The 19623-nt window shown below is 34.4% G+C and overlaps 2 protein-coding genes across 5 annotated transcripts; both read right to left on the bottom strand.

Moving 5' to 3' along the window:
• Positions 1 to 1799: 1799 nt before the first annotated feature.
• LOC111400247 (protein FAR-RED IMPAIRED RESPONSE 1-like) lies at positions 1800 to 2590 on the bottom strand. The gene is made up of 2 exons (XM_023027670.1): positions 2345 to 2590; positions 1800 to 2216 (listed from the first exon to the last, which is right to left on the bottom strand). Exons 1-2 carry the CDS (start codon positions 2588 to 2590, stop codon positions 1800 to 1802), a joined length of 663 nt encoding a protein of 220 aa, XP_022883438.1.
• Positions 2591 to 7205: 4615 nt separating this feature from the next.
• Positions 7206 to 14747, bottom strand: LOC111401110 (probable LRR receptor-like serine/threonine-protein kinase At5g63710). Of its 4 annotated transcripts, none has more exons than XM_023028683.1 (12): positions 14335 to 14747; positions 13512 to 13685; positions 12460 to 12592; positions 12229 to 12300; positions 11274 to 11417; positions 11014 to 11085; positions 10842 to 10907; positions 10063 to 10133; positions 9823 to 9966; positions 9021 to 9362; positions 8231 to 8625; positions 7206 to 7728 (listed from the first exon to the last, which is right to left on the bottom strand). In XM_023028683.1, the coding sequence occupies exons 2-12, from the start codon at positions 13621 to 13623 to the stop codon at positions 7417 to 7419; spliced, it is 1863 nt and encodes a 620-aa protein (XP_022884451.1). In that variant the 5' UTR covers positions 13624 to 13685; positions 14335 to 14747; the 3' UTR covers positions 7206 to 7416. The 4 variants fall into 4 exon arrangements, with proteins under 4 accessions (XP_022884451.1, XP_022884450.1, XP_022884453.1 ...); XM_023028682.1 differs by lacking the exon at positions 14335 to 14747 and adding an exon at positions 14295 to 14333; XM_023028685.1 differs by lacking the exon at positions 14335 to 14747 and adding an exon at positions 13884 to 14271.
• Between the last annotated feature and the right edge of the window lie 4876 nt (positions 14748 to 19623).

The raw sequence follows: 19623 nt of genomic DNA, 5'->3' as shown, positions 1-19623 counted from the left end.
TTTACATGACACTACCTCCAGGTTTTTGCAAAGCAGGTGAAAAGAATCAAACATTTAAACTCAAGAAGTCATTATATGGTCTCAAACAATCACCTAGGGCATGGTTTGACAGATTTGCAAAGGTACTGAAGAGGCAAGTATATCAACAAGGACAGTCAGATCACACTATGTTCCTCAAGCAGTTTGATGATGGGACAAAAATAATCTTAATTGTTTATGTTGATGATATAATCTTGATAGGTGACAACATATAGAGATGGATAGACTAAAGAAGAGTTTGGCAGCAGAATTTGAAGTAAAAGATCTGGGACAAATGCGGTACTTCTTAGGAATGCAAATAGCAAGGTCACATAGAGGTATCAGTGTCTCACAAGGAAAATATATACTTGATCTCCTTATCGAGACTGAAATGCTTGGATGTAAACTGAGTGATACACCGATCGATGTAGAAAAAAAGGTCAAGAATGTTGACAACTTTGTAGATGTTGACAGATATCAAAGACTCGTGGGTAAACTAATATATTTGTCACATACTAGACTTGATATTACATTTACAGTTAGTGTGACAAGCCAACATATGCATTCTCCGATGGAAACTCATCTAGAAGTAGTCTACAAGATACTCAGATATCTCAAGGGATCCTCCGAAAAAGGATTATTCTTCAAGAAGAATGATGAAAAGGGAATAGAAATATTTACAGATGTAGACTGGACAGGTTCAATAGATGATAGAAGGTCAACTACTGGATATTGAACCTTTGTAGGGGTAATCTAGTGACTTGGAGAAGCAAGAAGCAAAATGTTGTAGTTAGAAGTAGTGCTGAAGCCGAATTTAGAGCAGAAGCACAAGGGATATGTGAGGGACTGTGGTTAAAGAAACTTCTGAAAGAGTTGCACGTTACATTAACGGCTCCAGTTAAACTGTATTGTGATAACAAAGCTGCGATCAACATTTCTCTCAACCCGATCGAACTAAACATGTAGAGATAGTCATACACTTTATCAAAGAAAAGGTAGATGAAGGAACTATCTGTATGACATATGTTCCCACACAGGAACAAACTGCAGACATCTTCACCAAGGGTCTATCTCGACAAAAATTTGATGATTTCATTCACAAGTTGGATATGATCAACATTTACGATTCAACTTAAGGGGGAGTATTGAAATCCCAAAAAAATATGATAATATCTTAGTTGCTATAGTTAACTATTTTATTTAGGGAAAATTGTAATTATTGTAATTAGGCATGATTCTTGGAGATTAGGTAGAATTTGAGAATATTTTTTATTTCCTTATTTTAGCCCCTCTTGAGTACTGTAAAAGAGGGCACTCGACTGTAATGTAATATAAGAGAAAAAAGACAGTTTTTCTCATCTCTTTTCAAGTCTCTCAACCTACAATACGTATCAATCATTGCAATCCACCCATCTTCAAATTCTTTTCTGGACTGCGAATCGTATACCAATCCACGTATAGCCACAAATATGGAAGCCTTATCTATGTGATGTCCAAAATTTTCTGGAAACTTCTTCAAAATATGCCACAAACACCATCTGTGCTTCATATTTGGAAACACAATCTGAATTGTATTTTGCATGACCCTATCTTAATCAGTAATTATTTCATGTGGAGCTATGCCATGCATACACTAAAGCCACGTCCTGAACAGCCATACAAAAGTATTTGTGCCTTCATTTGATAAGAGACCACAACCAAACAGAGTTGACTGTCCATGGTGATTGACGCCAACAAAAGGGGCGAATGGCATGTCATACTTATTGGTGAGATAAGTGGTATCAAAAAGTGACCACATCGTCGAACTCTCTGTATGTCTGCCTACATCGGTTATCTGCCCAGAACACATTTCTAAGTCGCGACTCGATATCCAAATCTATACTAAAGAAAAATCCTGAACACTGTGATTGCATTTTTGAAAAATATGATTGTATTGCCACATCATCTCCCTCTCCAAGTCTTAATCGCCTCACTTGTTCTACATAGTTCTGACGGTCTTTCTCAATGCAAGTCATGTTCTCATATCCTCCTGCTTCTACAACTGCAGAATTATAACTTTTATGCAATGGAATTCCTGCCAAATCATTCACTTGAAGCTTCCGTTTCACATTTGCACTCAAGTATCGATTGCATCGGAACAACCTGAACTTCGATGGAACTGTTTCATGATTGTGCTCGAGATGGACCGCATTAATTCTCTAGTTTCCAATAATATCACAAGATGTGATATCCTAGCTTTACAACCCATCTGCACTGTCGGTTGTGGCTTCACTAAACTGCCACTATTATTGGGTCTTCAACCTTCATGACTGCATGTCAACGTTACATATCTCAAAACTCCATCATTCCCCTTTTTCAAATTTCGTTTCTTAACCGGAAAACAAATGGCATAAGCATACTTTCTGTAGAAGTCACACATATCCTTTTCATCTTTAAATATCATACCCACCTCAGGCGCATTTACATCATCTTCCACTGATGTTTCGCCTTCCACTAAGTTCGCGAACTCGGTAACAATTTCATTATCATCTTCAACCAAAACATCATCATGTTGATTTTGCAAATCGTTCATACTTTGTTAGCTACGATAAAAACAATTTCACGTTTAGTATCATTTGTTGTAACCTAAATAATTCTCCGTAAATCTTAATTATTTTATTTTTTGTTTTTGTAAATAAAGTAAACATTACAAACTAGAAGTTCATGCACCATGGTAAAATTTGGTGAGAAAATCATAACAATGAATGAATTGCTAACAGTGACTTCAATTACAAAAAATATTATGCGAACACCCATTGTACTACTCCCTTGTTGTGCTCCCAGTATACTTGATTGACCATTCAAATTTCGAGATTCAACAAATGTAGTCTGTTAATAGTATTATAAATAACCCAACAAAAACTATTCAATTTCCTTACTGTTCCTATCTCAAAGTTCAATCCAACATTTTCCATTTATTAAAATAATCAGTAACAGACAACAACTTTTGGTAAAGCACACATTCCCTTGCTTTACACAATGAAATTCTCATCATAGTAACCACTTTCTTTCTGCCCCGTTTATTTCTCTCTCTCCCAGATACACAAGTGCACTCCTTGTTGCCTGTTCATTTTATATACTCACAAATTAAGAGTTATTGGTCTTTTGAGCTCGTCCAGTGGAGTTCACTACAATCAAGATTGTTGCTCTGTACATGAGGTTTTCTTTTGTTATGGGAGTCGAACAAGGTGTATATTTGTCAATACAAAATTACAAAGTTTGAAGTTAACAATCTTTACTGTAATTAATTACTTTACAAAATGCGTGAGCTGGTGAAGACTAAAAGGAGATCTTAATTAGTGCATTAATTACAAACATTCCAATTAATTGCAATTTTCCATAAATTTAAGCAAAAATGTGCAATTAATTACGAAAAACAAGGTGAAATTTACCCACCTAAATTCACTCGCCATCGAAGCCGATGTTGTCTTATTTTTCGTCGCCTAACGTTGCCTAACAAATCTTGGCTTGCACTGAAGTCGGTACCATCTCAGATGGTGGGTTAGATCATTGAATTTTGGAAATGGTTTTCGGCCGATTGCAAAAGTGGAGAGAGAAGAAGCCCCTTTTGTTGTACAATAGTTGTTGTCTAATTTTTTCCCGCTCATTTTTACTTCCCTCCAAGCAGCAGTACCATTATTGATAAAAAAATTGATTGTTAAATGAAAAGGTATGCAAGTCAGCATGCCACGTCTGAATTTTCAAAATTATGTATTTTACCCTCTTTAGAAGTCTGTCACAGTAGCACTATTGAATTTTAAAACCCTAGAAGTCATATATCTCCCCCAATTCCCCTCGTGAGGAATGAACAAAAATCGGAGCGCATATTACATTGCAGCAGTGAAATTGAAGTGTTCTGAGTTTTATTTTATTACGTACTAATGTTCTAAGACTAACTGATGTATGATGGAGAGAGAGCAAGACGTTTCCACTTCCCCAGATGCTCAAAGAGGGTGTGAAGCTGTGAGTCCTCCTCCTCGTACTGAAGAGGGTTTTCTCGAGTAACACGTCTTCATCGAACTTCTCTTCTTCCATGGATTTGCGCTGGTTCTGCTGGGGTGACAGTGTCATCGGCGCTGGGCATTTCCGGGTGTTGTAGTTGGTGCCCACGGGTTGTGGACCTGTGGTGGTGGTGGGTTTTGGGAGGGAAATGTGAGCGATATTCCCGCCAGTTTTGGCAGGGTGAGATGTGGTTTGGAATCTTTTGGATCACGTGAGAATCACGTGATGAAACCGTTGACAATGTAGTTTTTCTTTTTTCTTTCTAATAGTAATAGTTAAAAGTCTCCAACTTAGTAGTTGTTTGCCCTTATAATTTAAATATTAAGGTCAAAACTTTCACTTTAATCACACAGTTTCACTTACCAATTACTCATATCTATCCATTTTTAGTTTTAGTGCATGTTTGTCATAGTTTCCATTAGGGTATATGGACACTTGAATCTCATATAGGAAGTATGGGCTTCCTTTGTATAGTTTTTATAGCCCAGGTTTTGGGTCTGATCTTCCAAGTTCTATGATAATGATATCAGAGCAGGCACCATGTCTTCTGGTCTCGGTTGCCAATTAGGGTGTATGGGCACTTGCTCGACATGGACGCCGAGTCGGAAGCGTGATGGTTTGTCATGGTTCCCATTGAGATGTATGGGCACTTGAATCTCATATCGAAAGTATGGACTTTCTTTGTATGATTTTATATAGGCTTGAGTTCTCCAACTTCAATGGCTAGCTTTTGGGGTCTGACTCTTCCAAATTCTATGTAAATGTTTGGTTCTGATTTTGGAAAAATTACACTAGAATAGGTATTTAAAGATCTCACTTCAAAAATCACATATAAAGTATTTTTAATCAAACATCATGTGCCAATTTAATAATTTAATATTAATAATTATATTACAAATTCAACAACCACCAAAATAATCACCCACCCAATTTCAAACCCTAAATCTAATCCATTCTTTCTTTCACTCTTCCTTTTTCTCGTCAGATCTCTCACTCTCCCTCTCCCTAAAGCTAAATGAATCTCCTATCTCACTCCCCCTCTCCTCAACGAGATCCTTGAGTGGCAGCATTGTGCTCGAATCTGCACTCCAGTCGTCGTAAGCTGCTACGGCGTTGTACTTCTCGACGACTATAGCGACGATACATTTTTTACCCATTTTTCTCTTCAATGGAGGTTGGCAGTGAACTGAGTGCCGTCGTGCACAGTACCAAATCGTCGCTCCACCTCGACCAATGGGCACAACGGCGATCTTATTCTAGCGGTGAGTGGTGAACTACCTACACTCCTAAAAGCCATTTTTTCAATGTTTGTGGTTGAGAGTCGATGAAGTTTATGGTTTTTATGTAGTTTGTGGGTTGTGATTTGAAGTGGTGGTGGTAGTGTCGCCAATGAATTTGGAGTTTTTTTTTTTGAATCTAAGGCGGTGGCAGTGGTTTTGTTAGATCTAGTGGTGGCTGTATTTTTTTTGTGGCAACGGTGGAGTTGGATCTGACAGTTGGGGTGGTTTTTGTTGAATCTGGCGGTGGATCTAGTAGTGGTTGGTTGACTGTGATAGTAGTGTTTGTAGTTGAAAATGATGATCTGCTTGTGGTTGTGGTGGTGAGTTGAAAATGGAAGTTTGTTGGGGACGATGATGGTGGTGGTAAGGTGGGGTTACTGTTGCACCCAATTCACCGTCAAAAGTAAAATAAATGAAATGGCCGGTGATTATCGTGGTTGTTGAGGCCGTGTCTGTGTTGTTGGAGGTTGGATTGTGTTGGTAACGGTGGCAATAGGCTCTGATGGTTGTGGTCGTCTTAAGTGGCTGTGGTGGTAGTGGTATGTGACGAGCTAGATTGTGTTGGTAATGGTGGCAATAGGCCGTGATGGTGGTGGTCATCTTAAGTGGTAGTGGTGGTAGTGGTATGTGACGAGCTATTTGGTGTATGTGACCAACTATTCGATTATTTGTGACCAAATATTGTGGTGGATCGAGATATGGTGTTTAGTGTCTATGACCAACTATCTGGTCCCTGTGACTAATTATTAATTTGTGACCTTGAAATTCGATGGTGTGGTGCAAGCAATAATTGTGCGGTGGTGATTTGTGACCAAGATTGGTGCTGGATTGGGATCGGTGGTGGGGGTATTTGGTGCATGTGACCAACTATTTAGAATATGTGACCAATAAATTTGAACATATGTGACCTTGTGATTTGTAATTTTTTTGGATATGTGATCAATGAAATAATTTGTGACTTATAAATTTTTGATCTGTGACCTACAAATTTTTTTTATTTGTGACTTCGAAATAATCTGTAACTAATTAATTCGATTGTATATGACCAATAAATAAATCTGTGATCAATAATTTTGAATCTGTGATCATTAATCGTGTAAATGTGATTTTATTATATTTAATTAATAATATTTTCAATTAATTATACAAAAATCTGAATTTTCAATTTTTAAACTTTGTACCTGATTTGTGAATTGGTGCAAACAATACACATGACATGAATTTTTCCCTCTGATTTTTCATCCAAAAAAATCAATTTTTTAATCGTTACTTCTTTAAGTCAATCATCATTTTGACTTATTCTCTCACAGATGAGACCTACTTTTCTCTCTAACGATCAAAAAATCAATTCTCATAATCACTACCGAACAAGTCCTTAGTAATTTATGCATGTTTGAGAAATAATTACGATTTAAACTATTAATAGATAAAAATGAATAATCGGGGAATTGGAAATACTAGTGAATTTCATGAAATGTGTGAATAAAAAATTGCTCAATCGATTATAAACAATTTATTATCATTAGCCAAACATGGTCTTATAATAAAATACAAACAAATACTTAAACTTATCTTAACGAGAATATGAGCATGTTTGATAGGTTTCGTTTCAAAAAAATTAGACAAATAACAAATTCGAGAGTAAATGATAATATTAACTAATGGTCGGGTCTAATTTTACTTAAAAATTAATTTTAAATAGTTTATATATAAGAATTTATTGTGTACTTTCATAAGAAATACGAAATTCAAAACATGTTCCTCTAATAAGTTTTATATATTAGAGAGGAGATAAATATTTAACACTATCCGAAGTTACAAGTTAAATTTACTTTACTATCAATAATGACATAATAAGCCTTCAACTGTCAAACATAAAAAGAACACTGTTTAATTCATTTGTTATAAAAGATAAGGCAATAATGGGTAAGCCTGAAAATTCTTGATAACGGATATGGACAGGTACTCGTAGTATATATTAACTATGTCCAAAGCTAATACTTTGAACTAAATCGTAAAAGGTATATATAAAAACAAGTAAAATATAAAACACCCGGCTATCATGGTGAAAAAACTTCTATCTAGCTTGTGACAATTGTATAGCTTCTTGGCCATAAGTAGAATCTTCAGCCCAAATGAACTGGTGGGACAATAGGGAAAATTCTTGATATCTTACTTTTTCAAGTTGTTCCCACTCTGCCCATCTCTCGGCCAAACCGACTCCCTGCAACATGCTCAAAACATCTGCCATTCTAGGACGATCTTCTGGTGAACTCTGGGTACAAAGCATTGCAACTTGGAGAATTGTCTTGACTTCTTCGAGATCATAACTGTTCAAGTTCCCGTCAACAATGTCCTGGTGCTTTTCCTCTCTTAGTAATTTTTTGATCTAGAATCACATCAAAACGGTTACAGAAAGCCGCTTAGTATTTGAGTAAATATCCTGACTAGGAAGAATAGAGCAAGCAGAATAAGAATATCCAAATGCACAAACAAAAGAGAGGATACAAGTGTTGAAGACAATTTTAATAAATAAATTGACTTCTCTGTAATAGATTAAGCTTTTACAAAAGGTTGTTCAACATCATATCAAAGCATTCAAAAGTCTAGAATTCAAGTCACATTGCCACCCATTTATCATATATTGTGGATATGGATGTAACTCTTATGTTCCAACGAGAACCTTCAGACTAGAAATCTTTTGGCCAAAACTCTACAAACATATGGATGCAGGTGTAACTTTTCGCGACAGTCTTAAATTCAGTTCTTTCCAAAATGGACCATTCCTTGAAATAGATATACAACTTTTGAACCAGCACAAATACACGAAGTAACAAATAAAGTATGATTTTGCAAAATTTAGTTCCAAAAAATAGTGAAACAGAACTTACATGATCCAGCAGTAGAACCTCCTCCTCCTCATCAAGCCGGGAGAAATCTAATGCACGCTGACCAGTTACTAGTTCTAGCAGAGTAATACCATATCCAAACACATCCGTCTTTTCAGAAGATTTTCCTGTAGACAAATACTCAGGGGCAATGTGTCCCATTGTTCCACGTACTTGAGTGGTAATGTGTGTGAGGTTTGTGTCGACTAGTTTTGCTAATCCAAAATCTCCTAGGACAGCTTCAAAATCATCATCTAGAAGGATGTTTGCAGCCTTCAAATCACGGTGAATAATCTTAGGGTTGCAATGCTCATGAAGGTACTCTAGGCCATGGGCTGCACCAAAAGCTATCCGCTTTCTTGTTGGCCAGTCCAGGCCTTTCTCTCCGGGTTTTAAATCTGTCATACTCAAAGGATTTTGATTTTTCAGTGAAGTGCTTAACTCACATTTATGACATGTATAAGAAAAAAATAAAAGTGACCAAGAAATCCGAAATATGCAAAATCATTTCCCCTTCACCACGAAGTTTCTTGAGAGTATAGTGAGTATTATTCTCTTCATCTTGCAAACTAAAGGTGATGGAATGATGCAGAGCATGTTACTATTAACATCTCCTGCAAGGAAAGGTGGTTCCATGGAATTTGCATCTACTTGGTGGAGTGGGGGCTAAAAAATTTATTTTCATATTCATTCTTTCCCATTTTAAAGAGTCTGCAGATAGTAAACTATCTCATCCTAAAGACAGACCATTGACGAAAAAGAAGGCAACTCAAGTTAAACGTCATGAGAGTACCTCTTAAGCGATATGCAACACTGAGGTTCTGCATAAATGGGTAAACAAGAATTCTCTCTGTCGAGGTTGTACAAAACCCAATTAGCCGAAGCAAGTTTTTGTGAACTGCAACACTTATCAATTGAACCTCCCTTGAAAATGCAGCCTCTCCACCAGGAATACGATAATCCATTAGGCGTTTCACAGCAACTCTCGTGTTGTCTGAAAGGATACCCTTATATACTTTTCCAAAGCCCCCTTGTCCAATAATGTTGCTTTCACTGAAATTCTCTGTTGCTAGCTGTATTTCCCGCAAGGAAAACCTTCTGACTTGTCCAAAGGAAATTTTGCTCTCATCTTCACCTAAGTGAAAATATGAGCCATACATCAATCAAAGTGGAGTTCAGAATAATCTCTCTAATTGTACTACAGAGTTCAGAAAAGAGGATGCAGATATCTATAACAATCATCAACTAAAAGGGGGTCAGATAATTCCCAGTAGTGAGAAGGATGGAAAATTTTGGAACATGCAAATATAAATGCACACTCCAATTAAAGAATCGAACCACCATTAGACTGGTTTCTTTGTTTACTTGAGTCTTTGATTCCTGTGCGTCAGAAGATGAAGTTCCAATATTCCCTTTAAATGGATTAGGAAGGGTAGGAAATACTTGAAATAATTTCAACCCTTGATTAACTTTGACTCTGACAAACATGTAGAAAGCCAATACCTCTGGCTCTCAGGGCAGTCTTTTCATATGTTGTGTGCTCAAAAAGGATAAAATCGTATCAATATCATACAAAAATTAGAAGAAAAATTTACCTGCCACATCGAAAAATACATCAGGCTTCAGTTTATGCATCCGATGGAATCTGTGGGCAAAGACAGCCCCAAGTAACAGGAGAGCAAATGCACATATGCTTGCTACAATAATGGCAACTTCAAATTTTGCATTTTTAGTAGAAACTGCAATGATATCTGGAATCAGTTTCTGCCATTTTCTCCACAAGAAGAATAATATTCAAATAAAACTGAGAATTCCACTGCAAAAATAAACAAAACCTCGGGTGGAGGGATTTGGAACACAAGGGTGCTGGAAATTGTTTCCACATGTAAGATGCGTCCCTGTGAAGCTGATATGTGATGCATAAGACAGAAATGAACAAGTGGAGGCACCAAAAATAATATAATAACTTTAGGTCTTAATAGTGCTCAGATTGACGCAGACAACAAATTAACTTACCATCTAGAATACCATCTAGATTCTATTCTAATCCTCACTGTTTCTACTGTATGTTATCATGGACAAGGTCCCCCAAAAATTCATCCCAGGAGCTCTTTCTAGAATTCTTTCCTCTAAGATTACAATCTTACTTCCAGTTCATACTTCAAGTTAATGTTCATAGCATACCAAAATCAAGTCATATGTCAAAAAGAAATCGATAATCTAATGCATGCCATGTAAATGTTCCAGTAACTTTGAAACATTCCATAACCACACTTGCAAATTATTCATGATAATTTCCAAATTGACCAACATAACAAAACTATGGGCCCACGATGACCACAGAATCACAACACACCTAACATTTCACATTTTTGACAGAAACTTAAATGAAAGGAGCATGGATTCCTTTTGAGCAAGAAGCATCATTATAGCTTCCTTAGACTTAATTGATACTAAAATTTAACAAAAATGCAAGAAAGCTGGAAAATTTTCATGACACCTGTACAACCTTAGCATGCAGTTGTTAGGACCTAACTAAGTGTTACTGTTCCCAAAATTCTGGTTCTACAATAACATTAAAGATTTGAAGAACTTTAAATAAGAAAAAACTTACTCAAAGCTGGGAATTGAAAACAATTCTGTAGGTATTCTTCCTGACAAATTGTTGGACGAAAGATTCCTGCAAGTAGAAAATTCCACTAGTAGTATAAACATAGGGGAAGATAGAGTGGCCCTCAAAGAACAATCACTAAGACAGGGTGAAGAAATGCATAGAGACTTCTTACAGTTCCAACAAGCCCGAGATGTTTAGAAGCGATTCTGGGATAGGTCCACTTAAGTGATTACCACTCATCACCCTAATTGATGCAGAGTTCCAAAATTTGTCACTTCGGTGCATATGCTTGCATGATAATAAGACTTCTAACAAGATATAGCCCTAAATTTACGTACGCATCCTAAATTTACGTACGCATGTAAAAGAAATAAGTTAACACCTTGTAAATTAAAAGTACTAAATTTCTAATGCATGCCTGCATAGACTTACAAATGTTTCAGGTTGTAAAGTTGACCCCAATCGGCTGGAATAGAGCCATTGAAGTTATTGTATGCCAGATTTAAATTCTGAATATTTAACATGCTTCCAAGAAAATCGGGCAATGGACCAGAAAGATTATTATCATGTAGATCCCTGCAAAGATTGAGAGCACCTAAGGTATTTCTCAAAATGAATAATAGGCACACAGCATCCCATAATAGATCTTGACTGGTCAAAGTTATCCTTGCGGTTTCTTAATCTGCTATATCACAAGTAAAGCTTAGTTCTCTATACACTTTGAGTTGGCTGCACAAATCATTTTGACCACTCCACTCAATTCAGCGCTGTATCCATTGAAAAGTCCAATAAAATCAAATCTTCTGCGATCATCCCATATTAATTTTAGTCTCTCTCTTCCTAATCCAACATGCCTATTGCGATTGCATCACTTTTGTGAAACGGAACTTCTTCATGTCTATGCAAGATTTATCTGGAATTGCTGTCACCCTCAACTGTTATCATTTTCCTCATTTTTTTTTTTGGCCCATTCTAGTATGGCTGCAATTACATGTCACATCCACATTTTGGCTATATTATGGTAAGATGCTAGGTGAGCTAATTAAACACAAGGTTGAAGAATGTACAGAAGGTGAGAAATTTAAGAAACTGTTGCTCAAGTATATCTTCATGGTAATGCTTTTCATAAGAGATAGATTCTTTAAGCCTTGATACATGTCGAAGGCAGACATGAATAGAGATCCAAATAATAGAATTTTTGGTGATGCATATTTTAAAAAGACAGATCTCAATCAACATGCTGACATGCAAGTTGAGGATTCTCGAAACTCCTCCTCCCTCCCTTTCTAGAAGAGAAAAGAGTGAAAACAAAAGATTTGCTAATGATTTAAAGAAGAGCACAAGGGGGACCATTCACGAAAAGGAGAAGAAAAACAACGATACTTACAGGCTAACCAGATATTTTAATTTTGTTATTGCTGGTGAAAGAGTTCCTGAAAATCCACTAGAAGCCAGGCTCCTGCAAGTTGATGCATTAACAAACAAGATACCAGTAAATTGTAAAGCTGGCTGGGCCGATAGATGTGACTAAGTTCAGTTCCAGTCTTTCATGATGGAATAGAGGAAACAGAAAGAGTCAAACCATTTATTTGAATGAGGAAGAGAATTTAATACTAACAAGGATATCACGTTTCCATTTCTACATGTAACATGAGACCAACTGAAACAGGGGCTGACAAAATTATAGTTCCAATCTGCAGTTTTACGATTGGAATCATTCAGAGCTGTTCGAAATTCTATTAAAGCTTCACCTGAAACGTCAAAGGAAAAGGAAAAAGCTCATTCATCAGAATGATAAAACAACCATAGACAATTGATACTGTGTGTGTCTTTCTAGTAAAGATTTTCAATTTTTCTATATTTTGATTAACTTTTGTGCATAGATACTTAGTAATTTACTTGTATATTGCTTCGCCTACTAATATTTTGAATTTTAGTGTAGCATTGTTCTGAAACAAGTATGTTCAAAGTAGCAATAGGATTCCATAAATATGAACAGTCTTTCTATTAAACATGGAGACAACCCCATTTTACATCTCAGTACACCATGCATACTCTAATTTGAATTTCGGATGTAGATGATACCAAAAAAAAAAAAACACTAAGTGCACAGCTTTTCTCTTGCAGCTAACAGCACATTTATATACTCTGCAGTTGACATTTGGAAAATAATGACCATAAAATGATCATTTCTACTAAGTATGGATCATTGACCAAAAACTGCTGAAACCATTATTCTTTCATAACTTGATTCAAAACAAAAAACTTGTAATTGGCTAATGGCATAGGAGTGTGAAAAAATTCCTAGAACCAAAAGAAATAGGGTTTAGTGATAAAAGTTTAACTGCCTGTCTTTTAAATTGAAAACTGTTGAGTTCTCAGGGCTCAAAGGCGAACATGAGAACCAGATCCATTACCTGCTTTTTTCTTTTTTAAGCTTTGCATATAAATATAAAATTTGTATTGGTCGATAGATCTTATCATAAGGCATCCGTCTATGCATAGCCTAGTCTACTTGTTTTACACCAAACCCCATAGCAAACCAAAGAATCCCCATAGCTCTAATATCATTTATCTTCACATAAATTTGAGAAACATCTTAAGCCATATTGTACACTTCACCAAAAAACAGTGAAAAAGCTAGTCTAGGCAAGTCTACAAGCTGTATACCTTCAACATCGGGCATATTGGAGCCAAAGCAGCTGCTGGACAAGGATAGGAGCACAAGAAAATAAACTGATAGCATTAGATAAAGATGAGTAATGGAAAAGGTTTCAGCCATGTGATCTCCTCTAATGTTCAAGCAAGACGCTCCCAGTAATCCTTCACCTCCTTTAGTTGATTCTAAACAGAAAAAACTTCAATCCATAAAAATGACTATCTACATATGTCTCATGGGTTGCATATGGCAGAGAAAACAAACAAGCATCAATTAAGTCGCACCAGGGTATAGCAGCTTCGTGTGAAATCTTGTCAAAGATAAACAATTTTAGGCACCAAGGAGTATAATTTTTTTTTTTTTTTATTGGATCTCTTACGTACTTAGATTGATTCACATCTCAAGATATCTTGGGAAATGGGTGAAAGGATGCACCGTGCATTGACAGATTGATGCTAAACGATCCCACTTCTCACTTCTTGGAAGTTAATTGTTAATTTGGCTTTTTTGCAGGTAGCTTACCCAAATAACGGAGTTTAATTTATTTATATTTACAAAAGAATTTAGATGTTGTAAACATTTTCAAATGAACAAGAACAGGGAGGAGATGCTGTTTCCACTAATCAAATAAGCAGAAAACTTAGCAGCAAGTCTAAAATATATATATATATACTACATTCAAATAACTATAAAACCAAAGGAAACTATAAGCTCTAACTATCCAATTAGCAAACAAGGACAATTACAGGTCTCCATAACATTATGTAGAAGCAGACATGCATATTTTCACATACGCATATCATCAAACACGTAGTAGGTAGAGTTAAAGTTGACCTTGTCTAGCCAGTCTGTTGAAGTAGTTCAGAATGAATCATCAAGAAATACGACATTTAGATAATAATCAGCATCATCATGATAATCTGGAAATGCTGCTGGCTTAGTGTTGGGGACCCACAAAGCATTCAGACCCAAAAAAGAAACTTTTCCCAAGAAAAAAAAAGGGATTGGGAATTGGAACTGGAAAGGTGAATTTTGGGTCCAATGGCAATAGGGGTAGTGTACATGAAATTGAGTTGGTGGTGTGGTGTGGTGAATGAGAATCCCACTACTAAAACAAAAATAAATGCTCTCATGCTTTGTTCTCTGTCTAGTTGTAATTTTAAGATGCTTGGAAGCAATCAATGAGCCAAAGGAGCTTCTTCTTTCCATGATGATATTCCCTGTTTCAGGACGACAACATCTTTTATCAGATAAATAATTATCATTTATCATGTCAACATGGGGAAACTTGTGTTAGAAGCAAATAAAATAATATACATGCATCTCATTTTCTTCTAAATTTTAAGAGATATTCATACCCCATAGTCCCCAAAGATTACCACTTGTCTCACATGGGTCCCCATTCATTTTTATTTTTATTTATTTATTATCGTATTTAGGGTCCCAAACTGCACATAATGACACGTGGATGGAAATCATTAAACTTTCCGTCAAATAGTCACTTGAGAGGCATTGACCCATTATTCCAGGGGAATTTTTATTTACCCATAAACTAAGTTCCTCAGTCTTTCAAGTGACTATTTGATGAAATATTGGACGATTTTTTGTCAATTTGTCCTTATGTGCTCTAAAAATGGCAATTTGATGACCTAAATGCTACCAAAAAAATGAATGGGGATCTAAGTGCAACAAGTTTAATGTTTGAGGACTGAGTGAGAATTTCCTTATTTATAATTATGTTCCATCCAATTCAATATATGAAACATATCACAACAATTCTTTTTTTTTCTTTTCCTTTTTTTCGAGTGGAATAAAATATATTCACATATATATATTAATCTACCACTTGCATATTATGCAAGAACACAGACCAACTATATTGGAGTACGGCGTAATATTCTTGTCATAGAATAATATGAAATCTGCACAAATTTGTTACAATAAAATAAATAATTGATTCTTGTATAATATTCATTCTCTATTATTTAGTGTTGTAATAATGTGTTCCATTTCTTGATTAATTTAATAGTCCAATGATATATAACTTTCATGCATGTTGTTCTCGTGCATTATTTCATAGATTATTCGTTATAATGATCGTAATAGTATACCCAACAAAGATAGTGGTGCAATTTACTATAAATGTTAATGATTATATTAACATTGCACTTCACTGAAAATAACAAAAAGAAAACAAAATATTATTTAGGAACAAAATATGATAGATATCACGGTCGACTAACTAGTAAAGATGCATCTATAATTTGAATTCTTGAACTTATGAATATCATAATTTATCGAATTTTAAATAAGAATCTTGAATTCATTAAAAAAACTTGAGTATCTTTGAATGTGAAAGAGCACACAACTCTTGCACAATTGAAATATTAAATTTAAAGATATTTCAAAACTTGAAATCGTTATTATTTTCTCGCATATCGAATTTCATGGAATGGACAACTCACATGTGTCCTCATATTGTGTTATCACCATATGTTAGATAGGCATCCACTATGATGAATAATTGTTGATTAGAGTTAAAGTGGAATAAGATGTGTGAATTGAGTCAAAGGTAATAGCACTAGCGAAAGATGATGCGACTCAAAGATGTTGCATTATCCATAACAATACTATAATAATTCAAAAGGCGCATATAATTTTTGGTCTATATAAAATTATGATATATCAATTTACAAATTGCATGACAATGGGGGAACCAAAGGTTTTAGCCACTTGTACTTAGTCTCTTGTTTAACATACTTTTACTTTTGATCTAGAATAATGTTAACCACAAATAGTCTAGATGATGATCGAGTAATGTTAATTAATATATCTATAATACATTAAATATCACATCAAGTGATAATCATTTTTGGACGATTTTAATCCCACTACAATTAATTGTTTCAATAATACGTTACTTTTCGTTTTTCAATATGTAATAAATACTATAAAATTCTAGTCATATATGAATTTCGTGTTGTTAATTCTTAATTAATTAATATTCATATTAATCTAGAGTCAATGAATCTTAATCTACATGATTCTATAGTTATTATAGATAGATTTCTTTTTATTCATGTATTTAGGAACTTTAATGGATGTTTAAATTCATGTATTAGCAATTAATTCTTATGTACCAAATGTAGTATACATGGGTTGCTCATTTATAATATTTCATCATCATAAAAATTTGAATAATAGAAATTGAGTTTTGAGAATACATTTTCTTATCTTAGTTCCTATCCTAAATTTTATTTTCTTTAATTTGTTTGACATTTATCAAATACTTCCAACAAATTATTATCAAATATTATTTTTAAAGTACTTATAAAGTATTTAAGAATAATGTGTAATGTACGTTTAACTCTGACTGGTCATCTTAATTGTGTGGACATGAATTCTATTTAGAAGAATAATGGTATTAGTAAGTAATGCTTACAAATGGCAGTGAATGTAGCATTAGTTTATTTTAAAATAATGCATATTAATTAACGCCATCTAAATTGTCGAGACATAGATAATATTGCTCATTGTTGTATTATTCAATATTTTGAAAATCGAACTGGTTTGACTTGTTCGTTCACAAAAATCATGAACTACTTCATTGTAGCCTTATAACCTAAAATATAGAAATTATTAAAATCCGATAAATTGATCGTTTCAACCAGAAACTGGTGAATTGAATACGATTTTGTTGAGTTTTTCGGTTAGCTTCCAAAAAAAGGGAAGAAAGCATAGAGACAATTTTGCCAACGATGCTTGATGAGTATGTTTTGCTCTCAAGTTTTATATTATTTTAACTTGATTAGTGGCTAGATCTTATGTGTATGAAACTTTTTAATGTGTTTTATTAGTGTTGTTTTATAGGTTTGGTGAGGTGTTAATTAATGCAAAAGGAGAAGAAAATGGCTAGGTCCAAGGTTTGATATAAAAGTTGTGTTGGACCTTACGATGAAAATTTGAGAATATTATGGGTCAATTGTGTTGACCTATGGTTGACTTCATCCTCAATATTTTGATCATAACAAACAATATTAATATTGTTTCTAACAATTTATTTGAATGATGATAGTTCAATATTAAAATCTATCAAGCATTATATATCAAACTCGAAATGAAGATCAAATTGGAAGTTACTCATGTGTTCAAGTCAAATGATTCGAAACGAGAGCTTAAAAGATAAACGCCAAGAAAAGTCAAGATCAAAGTTAAGCATTGAAGACCAATAATAAGAATGACAAAGATAAAAAATTCAAGAGCCAAATATGGAAGAAACTTCGAAGCAAGATCAAATACTAGACTTTCTAGATCATATGTAGAGGTATAACACTTTGATCTTTAGTAACGAATGACAATGACTCAAAAATTATTTTGTGCACGAAAAGTTATTTTTCACTGTCACTTGCATAAAATATTTTAATCAAAAGTAAGGTTGATTTTCTTCAAAGTCATACTTGAACTTGGATCACAATTTAAGAAAAAGTCAACTATCAATAGTCAATCAGACATCCGATTAACCAGGCGGACGTCCGATTCACCAACAATCAATTTTTTGTTACCATTGCACAACGACTAATTTGATTGTCTGGTTGCTAGCGGACCGGACGTCCGGTTGAACAGAAACTTTTCCGTTTTGATTTCTATAGATACCACTTCACTTTCATTCTTCACAACTATGAAGAGAGTTTTCTAGTGAGATATATTTGTGGAAAATCTTGAGTTTAATTTATATTTTCATTTCATTTATATTTTCTTAGCAAAAACTTTGATTATTGAATCAAATTTCTTGAATCATTTCCTTCATGAAAGCTTTCCATATCTCTTTGTATTTAATTTATTTATATCAATTTTCAAAGAGATATTCTTGAAGAAGGTCTTTACATTTATATTGCATAAACTTCTCTACTTCTTCATATTAACAAACTTTGATTGTTGAATCAAACTTGTTAAATCATCAAAGTTCCTTATTTCTCGCTTGGCACTTGATTTATGATAATAATTCATTAAAAGGGAGTTATTTCTTGAAAAGAATATTTGAATTCACATTACATTTAATTCTTCTTCATCTTCTCATTGAAATACTTTGATTGGTTAAATCTAATTTTTAATTATCATATCCATCAAAGTTTTTCATCTAACACATGAGCTATCATTTGTTACTATTTATTGAAGTGTTAGCCTACTTCTCTATTGATACTTAATTGTGACCATATCATTTATTAAGAGAGAAACTTTTAATTGTAATATTATTTTTCTTGTTGGATCGTGGATCGTGTTGAAGTCTCGAAAATTTCAACGTTGTAAAAAGATCGGTGCTGTTTGTTGTAAGTCACCGTGTCAATCATATTGAGATCCCGTAAAACTCAATAGTGTAGGTCGTGTTGAGGTCCCGTAAAGTTCAATGTTGTAAAAGGATTGGTGCTCCTTGGTTGCAAGTCATCGAAAATATTGTAAGGGTTAAATTGCACCATAAGTCAATCAACAATAGTGAAAAAGGCCTTGCTCGTGACGGTGAGCTTGGTAACGGGGGACATAGATCGTTGATTGGATCGAACCTCCATAACATATCGTTTGCGCCTTCTATTCTCTTCCTCTTGTTATTTTCGTGTTATCTTACTTGATTATTATCTTATTTGTTTTTTCGTTAAATTTGCATTTATTTTCGAAAATTTTTTAGATAACCAATTCACCCTCCCTCTTGGTTAGTCGTTCTTAGGCTTTCAATTGGTATCAGAGTTTGATACTCATCTTTAAAGATTCCACAATCTTGAGTAATGGCTAACCTAATTTTTCAAAATCTTGATGGACACTCTACAAATCGACCTCATTTCTTCGATGATACTAATTATAACTATTGGAAGGCTCAAATGACAATATTTATTCAATCAATAGATTACAATATTTGGGAAGTTATTGAATTTGGTCCATATGTGCCTAAAAAGGTTATTAAAGATGATAGTAAACAGGATCAAATAATTCCTAAACCTAGAGAAGAATATAGTGAGGTGGATAAATAGAAATTATCTTTAAATGATAGAGCAAAAAATATACTTTATTATGCTTCAGATAGGAATGAATTTAATCGTATTAGTACATGTGATCCGCCTATGATATTAGGCA

This window comes from Olea europaea, chromosome 10 (assembly GCF_002742605.1).
Source record: "Olea europaea var. sylvestris chromosome 10, O_europaea_v1, whole genome shotgun sequence".
NCBI classification, from domain to species: domain Eukaryota; kingdom Viridiplantae; phylum Streptophyta; class Magnoliopsida; order Lamiales; family Oleaceae; genus Olea; species Olea europaea.
Note: the sequence above shows the minus strand (reverse complement) of the source record. Positions and strands in the feature narration are given on the sequence as shown.

Coding starts and splice junctions, on each gene's coding strand:
- LOC111400247 (XM_023027670.1), bottom strand. CDS start 2,590: ATGAACGATTTGCAAAATCAACATGATGATGTTTTGGTTGAAGATGAT. Junction 2,217..2,344: donor ATGATGGAGTTTTGAGATAT/GTAACGTTGACA, acceptor ATTGGAAACTAG/AGAATTAATGCGGTCCATCT.
- LOC111401110 (XM_023028682.1), bottom strand. Junction 12,593..13,511: donor CAATATGCCCGATGTTGAAG/GTATACAGCTTG, acceptor TTGACGTTTCAG/GTGAAGCTTTAATAGAATTT. Junction 10,134..10,841: donor TTTTCAATTCCCAGCTTTGA/GTAAGTTTTTTC, acceptor ATCACATATCAG/CTTCACAGGGACGCATCTTA.